At 34.9% G+C, this 7,255-nt stretch overlaps 1 protein-coding gene and 3 pseudogenes across 1 annotated transcript; 2 read left to right on the top strand and 2 right to left on the bottom strand.

Annotated features, from left to right (window-relative positions):
* Nucleotides 1-536: 536 nt before the first annotated feature.
* LOC124894196 lies at nucleotides 537-2,218 on the bottom strand (annotated as a pseudogene).
* A 709-nt stretch (nucleotides 2,219-2,927) lies between these two features.
* LOC124894197 lies at nucleotides 2,928-4,965 on the bottom strand (annotated as a pseudogene).
* Nucleotides 4,966-5,153: 188 nt separating this feature from the next.
* Nucleotides 5,154-6,736, top strand: LOC124894195 (annotated as a pseudogene).
* Nucleotides 6,737-6,798: 62 nt separating this feature from the next.
* LOC124894198 (ATP synthase epsilon chain, chloroplastic-like) lies at nucleotides 6,799-7,107 on the top strand (the record flags this gene model as incomplete). The annotated part of the gene is made up of 1 exon (XM_047404931.1): nucleotides 6,799-7,107. A coding segment is annotated over exon 1 (309 nt), but the record flags the coding sequence as incomplete, so codon positions are not given.
* Between the last annotated feature and the right edge of the window lie 148 nt (nucleotides 7,108-7,255).

Raw genomic sequence — 7,255 nt, 5'->3', positions numbered from 1 at the left:
TGTAGAACTAAAGAAATGGACATATTCATCTCTTACATGAGAAAGATATGTATCATAATAAACTTTATTATTTTTCTTCATTTCTTTGTCTTTTGTTCTTGTCTTCTAATTTTCTAAAAATAGATAAAAAGATTATCGAAAGATTCGCTCGAATCCGACCCAACATGAATTTTTAGCTAAAATGGTTTTTAGGGAGATAGAGAAAGATACAAAACTCTATTATCTATATTTTAATTTAAAATTATATACCTAAGACAAGAAGAAATTCATTTTATTTTCCTATTTCACGAAAGGAAGAACTCAGTCTTGGTGATAAAGGCTTCTTGATTCATAATCAGGAATATCGGTCAAAAAAGAGTTATCCTCAACTTTAGTTTTGATTCTTTCTACAATTAGATCTTCTATCACCAAAGAAAGGGCCATTATTATCTTATTTACTTTATCTTATTTACTATTATCGTATTTACTTTGATTCCGATAAACTAACTACTTTTTTGCTACAAACACAAATAAAATAAAATAATGGCCTTAGTGCTCTACTTGTTTTTTCTTGACTTTTGATTCAAAGGAAAAAAGGCGTGGAGCTTAAATAACTCACTCAGAACGCTTTTAAAAGATTACGTGGTACAATTAGGTCGAATAAACCCTTCTGGAATAAGTATTCAGCAACTTCTGAACCTTCGGGTACTGTTTTATTCAATGTTTGCTCAATTACTCTTTTACCTACAAATGCAATGTAGGCATTGCGTTCGGCAATAATGATATCCCCCAATATACCAAAACTAGCTGTCACTCTACCAGTTGTCGGAGATGTCATGATTGATACATAAAATAATTTTTTATTTAATTGATAATCATATAAAGTAGATGATATTTTAGCTATTTGCATCAAGCTCAAACTTCCTTCCTGCATGCGCGCCTCCCAGAAGCACACACTATAATAAGAGGTAAAATTTGATTGGCAGCGTGTTCAATCAAACGGGTGATTTTCTCTCCGACTATGGATCCCATACTACCCCCCATAAACTGAAAATCCATAACCCCAATTGCTATGGGAATGCTGTTTATTTGGCCTATGCCTATTTGAACAGCCTCGATTAATCCTGTCTTTCTTTGATAAGAATCAATACGATCTTTATAAGGCCCCTCTTCCGAATGAAATTCAATGGGATCCAGAGAGACCATGTCTTCATCCATAGGATCCCAAGTACCCGGATCGACCAAAAGTTCAATTCTGTCCGAACTACTCATTTTCAAATGATATCCACATTGTTCACAAATATTTATTTTTGATTTAAAAAATTTCTTATAATTTAATCCATAACAATTCTCGCATTGAACCCACAAATGCCTGTATTTTTGAGTTACCTCGAGATCAGTAGAACTTTCTCTTATAGTTAAATCACTGCCATTAGTTAAATCACTGCCAATAGTTAAAACACTGCCATTAGAACTTTCTCTTATAGTTAAATCACTGCCGTTAGAACTTTCTCTTATAGTTAAATCACTGCCAATAGTTAAATCACTGCCAATAGATAAATCACTACCATTAGAACTTTCTCTTATAGTTAAATCATTGCCCTTTGTGCAAGTTTGTATACTGGAACCCTCGTTTTCACTACTATTTTTACTTTCACCACCACAAACGGCCTATAAATGTAACTATCACTGTAATTCTCACTACCACTTACAATGGAAGTGTCGATACAGATTTGAGACTGAAGATAATTATCAATGCAACTATTTATGTGATTATTCCAACAATATTGAGTATCATACATGTAAAAATTATAGTAGGGATCTTCGCCCCTAAATCCATTATTCAGATAACTTGAATTTCGGTAAATGTAAAAAGAACTTTCTAGTTCACGCAGAAAAGAATGATCGTTGTCAATCTCAAAAATCTGATTGTCAATATCAAAATAGATGGAATAATTTTCTCCATTCCTATCACTAACAACAAAAGTGTCATCAGAGATGAAATTCCGAATGTCTTTAACACCGAATAAATAATCAACATTATTGCAACTAGGAATTTTTTAACTTTTTGATTTGGATCTTCACTGGTATTTTCAATAGGACCAAGACTGCCCATTTATTTATTTAGCCCACACCTGCGTTCGAACACCTTCTTAAACAACATCGAATTAAACCACCATCTTTCCATAAAGTTTTCTTGCCCCCTATTTGCATGAAAATACAATAGATGAATAGTCATTTGCTATAAAATTATTTATTTGAATATCGTATTTCCTATCAGACTAAACATAGAAATCTAATCACTAGGATTATTAGTAGGATTATTAGTGAGTATTGAGAAAAAGTTCTGAATCTGGGGGAACACTTCACTATATATTAATATGTCGGAACCCCCTTTTATTATCTTATTATTAAAAATAATATAAATATAATAATATAATTTTTTATAAAGGGCGGCTTCTCCTAGGTCGTGTCAAATTCGCATTGAAAAAAAGAGATTTGTCCTCTTCTATACTCCTATAAAGAAATCAAAAAAAAATTCTTAAAATCTCGTCTAATACTAATATCTAATCACTAACTAATCTAAAATCTAATAAAATAATAAGTAATAAATTAAGCTTCCATTTTAACACGGAACAGAACAAAGGGGACAATATACAGGATGGGTAGAAAGAGTTGTGCTACTTGGCTTGATTTAGAGAAACTACAAACTACAAGATAGGAAAAAATATACCAATCCTAAGAATCCGTAGGATTTATTGTGGATCCAAGACAACAATAGAAAGATTTGAGTCTTAGATTTTTATTTAGTTTTCTAGATTTTGTATTTCAAATCTTGTATATCTAGGTAAGTATATACTTAGTCAAAATATATGCAATAGAATTTTTGTTGTATTCGGCTCAACCCTTTTAGTAAAAGATTGGGCCGAGTTTAATTGCAATTAATTGCAATTCAATTAAGAGAACGAAGGATAACTACTTGAGTTCTTTCTCCTTATCCTTCGTTATTTCCTGCTAATTTATCTGCTAATGTCTACTGTTTTTACTTATCCAAAACGTCCACTGCTGCAAAATTAAATACGATCTCTTTCCATACCTCACAAGAAGCAGCTAGTTCCAGGATCCATTTGGAAGCCTCGCGAATAATCTCATTACCTTCTCGAGTAAGATCGCGTCCTTTATTATGAGATTTTACACATGCTTCTAGAGCTACTCGATTAGCTACGGCACCTGGCGCATTACCCTAAGGATGTCCTAAAGTTCCTCCACCGAACTATAGTATGGAATCATCCCCAAAGATCTCAGTCAGAGCCGGCATATGCCAAACATGAATACCTCCTGAAGCCACAGGTAGAACACCTAGTAAAGAGACCCAATCTTGAGTGAAATAAATTCCGTGACTTAGATCTTGTTCAACAAAATCATCACGCAATAAATCAACAAAGCCCAAAGTTATGTCTCTTTAACCTTCAAGTTTACCTACTACTGTACTAGCGTGAATATGATCTCTACCAGACATACGTAACGCTTTTGCTAATACCCGAAAGTGCATACGATAATTCTTCTGTCTATCAATAACCGCATGCATTGCACGGTGGATATGAAGAAGTAGACCATTATATCAGCAATAATGAGCCAAGCTAGTATTTGCGGTGAATCCCCCCGTTAAGTAGTCATGCATTACGATCGGAACACCTAATTCTCTAGCAAATACAGCTCTTTTCATCATTTCTTCCCATGTACCTGCAGTAGCATTCATGTAATGCCCTTTGATTTCACCTCTTTCAGTCTGTGCTTTAAAAAGTGCTTCAGTACAAAATAAGAAACAATCTCTCCAATGCATAAATGGTTGTGAGTTCACGTTCTTATCATCTTTGGTAAAATCAAGTCCGCCGTGAAGATATTCATAAATAGCTCTACAGTATTTTTTAGCAGATAAACCCAATTTAGGTTTAATAGTACATCCCAACAGAGGAAGACCGTAACTATTTAATTTATCTCTTTCAACTTGGATCCCATAAGGCGGACCTTGGAAAGTTTTAATATAAGCAGTAGGGCCTCGCAGATCTTCCGGACATAGAGCGCACAGGGCTTTGAACCCAAATACATTACCTACAATGGAAGTAAACATGTTGGTAACGGAACCTTCTTTAAAAAGATCTAAAGGGTAAGCTACATAAGCAATATATTGATCTTTTTCTCCAACAACATGTTCGATGCGGTAGCATCGCCCTTTGTAACGATCAATACTGGTAAGTCCATTGGTCCATACAGTTGTCCATGTACCAGTAGAAGATTCGGCAGCCACCACGGCCCCTGCTTTTTCAGGTGGAACTCTAGGTTGAGGAATTACTCGGAATGTTGCCAATATATCAGTATCCTTGGTTTGGTACTCAATAGTATAATAAGTCAATTTGTACTCTTTAACACCAGCTTTGAATCCAACACTTTCTTTAGTCTCTATTTGTGGTGACATAAATCCCTCCCTACAACTCATGAATTAAGAATTCTCACAACAGCAAGGTCTACTCGACATGAATTACGCGTTAATGAAACTTTTCACAGGAATCTTTCAGAAAATTTCCAATTAATACTAATATTATCGATTAATCAGAATGGTTGATTATTAGACCATGGTATTTGATTTGCCAAATACATCATTATTGTATACTCTTTCATATATATAGTGCAACCCAATTTTTATTTTTTACCTTTTTTTTTGAAATGGAAATACCTAACTAACCTAAATAATAAGAACTTCCCCCTTGACAGTGGTATATGTTGTATATGTAAATCCTAAATGTGAAAATATATGGAATTCCGCTATGAAAGGTATAAAAAAGAAAGAAAAATGCAAAGAAAAGAATAGGCTAGGTATAAATCAATATGCTGAAATTTAACTAAAAAATAAATAAGAAAAATAAGAAAAGGAGTCCATTAGATCCAAATAGTGAATCGTAATAGAAATATAAAATAAAGTTCAGGTTCGAATTCTATAGAATAGATAATATGGATGGGATTGTCTATAATGATAGACAAATGAAAGACTTTCTCAAGATTCAGATTCATCCACTTGAGATTTTTAAATTAAAATAGGTTGGGTGAGCTTGCAAGTTAACTTAATCTCATTGAATAAGTAAACAATTGGATTGGTTCAATTGCATGGTGCCAACAAAATCGAGTTCTAATTCCCATTTTATTGAATTAACCGATCGATGTGCTATCGAATATTTACTTTGAATTCGATAATTTTTGAAAAAATATTTGGACATATTTATTTATTTTATTATTATGAGAATCAATCCTACTACTTCCGGTTCTTGGGTTTCCACGCTTGAAAAAAAAAACCTGGGGCGTCTCATCTAAATCATCGGTCCGGTACTAGATGTAGCCTTTCCCCCGGGCAAGATGCCGAATATTTATAACACTCTCGTAGTTCAAGGTCGAGATAGTATTGGTCAACCAATTAATGGGGCTTGTGAGGTACAACAATTATTAGGAAATAATCGAGTTAGAACTGTAGCTATAAGTGCTACAGATGGTTTAACGAGAGGAATGGAAGTGATTGACACAGGAGCTCCTATAAGTGTTCTGGTCGAGGGGGTAACTCTGGGATAAATTTTTAATGTGCTCAGAGAGCCTGTTGATAATTTAGGGCCTGTAGACAAGTACAACATCTCTTATTCATAGATCTGCACCTACCTTTATTTGAAACAGGAATTAAAGCAGTAGATCTTTTAGCCCCTTATCGCCGTGGATGGAAAATCAGACTATTTGGGGGAGCTAGAGTGGGTAAAATAGTACTCATTATGGAATTGATTAACAATATTACTAAAGTTCACGGGGGCGTATCCATATTTGGTGGAGTGGGTGAACGTACTCGGGAAGGAAATGATCTTTACATGGAAATGAAAGAATCTAGAGTGATTAATGAAGAAAATATTGCAGAATCAAAAGTGGCCCTAGTTTATGGTCAAATGAATGAACCACAAGGAGCTCGTATGAGAGTAGGTTTGACTGCCCTAACTATGGCAGAAAATTTCCTAGATGTTAATGAGCAAGATGTACTTCTATTTATTGATAATATCTTCTATTTCGTCCAAGCAGATCCAAAGTATCGGCCTTATTGGGTAGAATACCTTCCGCTTTGGGTTATCAACCGACCCTAAGTACTGAAATGGGCTCTTTATAAGAAAGAATTACTTCTACCAAAGAAGGGTCCATAGCCTCTATTCAAGCAGTTTATGTACCCGCTGACAATTTGACCGACCCTGCTCCTGCTATGACATTTGCACATTTAGATGCTACCGTACTATCAAGAGGATTGGCTGCCAAAGATATTTATCAAGCAGTAGATCCTTTAGATTCAACATCAAACATGATTCAACCTCAGATCGTTGGTGAAGAACATTACGAAAACGCCCAACGAGTTAAGTAAACTTTACAACGTTACAAAGAACTTCAGGACATTATAGCTATCCTTGGATTGGATGAATTATCTGAAGAGGATCATTTACTCGTAGCAAGAGAGCAAAAAATTGAGCGTTTCTTATCACAACCCTTTTTCATAGCAGAAGTATTTACCGGTTCTATAGGGAAATATGTCGGTCTAGCAGAAACAATTCAAGGAATTCAATTGATCCTTTCCAGAGAATTAGATGGGCTTCTTGAACAGGCCTTTTATTTAGTAGGTAATATTGATGAAGCTACCGCGAAGGCTATGAACTTAGAAATGGAGAGCAATTTGAAGAAATGACCTTAAATCTTAGTGTACTGACTCCTAATCGAATTGTTTGGGATTCAGAAGTGGAAGAAATCATGTTATCTACTAATAGTGGTCAAATTGGCATATTACCAAATGACGCCCCTATTGCCACAGCTGTAGATATAGGGATTTTGCGAATACGCCTTAACAACCAATGGTTAACGATGGCTCTGATGGGTGGTTTTGCTAGAATAGGCAATAATGAGATCACTATTTTAGTAAATGATGTGGAGAAGGGTAGTGACATTGATACACAAGAAGCTCAGCAAACTCTTGAAATAACGAAGGCTAATGTGAAAAAGGCTGAAGGAAGGAGACAAAAAATTGAGGCAAATCTAGCTCTCCGACGAGCTAGAACACGGGTGGAGGCTATCAATCCAATTTCATAACTAGTTAGTACGACTAGTTAGTACGTTCGAATAATAGAAAGAAGTTCTCTTTCTAATCCTATTTAGATTCTGTTGGGTGAATACAATCAAATACAATCAAACAGAAGCCAATTCTGATGCA

The sequence above is a fragment of the Capsicum annuum genome, unplaced genomic scaffold (genome assembly GCF_002878395.1).
Source record: "Capsicum annuum cultivar UCD-10X-F1 unplaced genomic scaffold, UCD10Xv1.1 ctg71239, whole genome shotgun sequence".
NCBI classification, from domain to species: domain Eukaryota; kingdom Viridiplantae; phylum Streptophyta; class Magnoliopsida; order Solanales; family Solanaceae; genus Capsicum; species Capsicum annuum.
The sequence above is the reverse complement of the archived record's forward strand: the minus strand, read 5'-3'. Positions and strand labels throughout refer to the sequence as shown.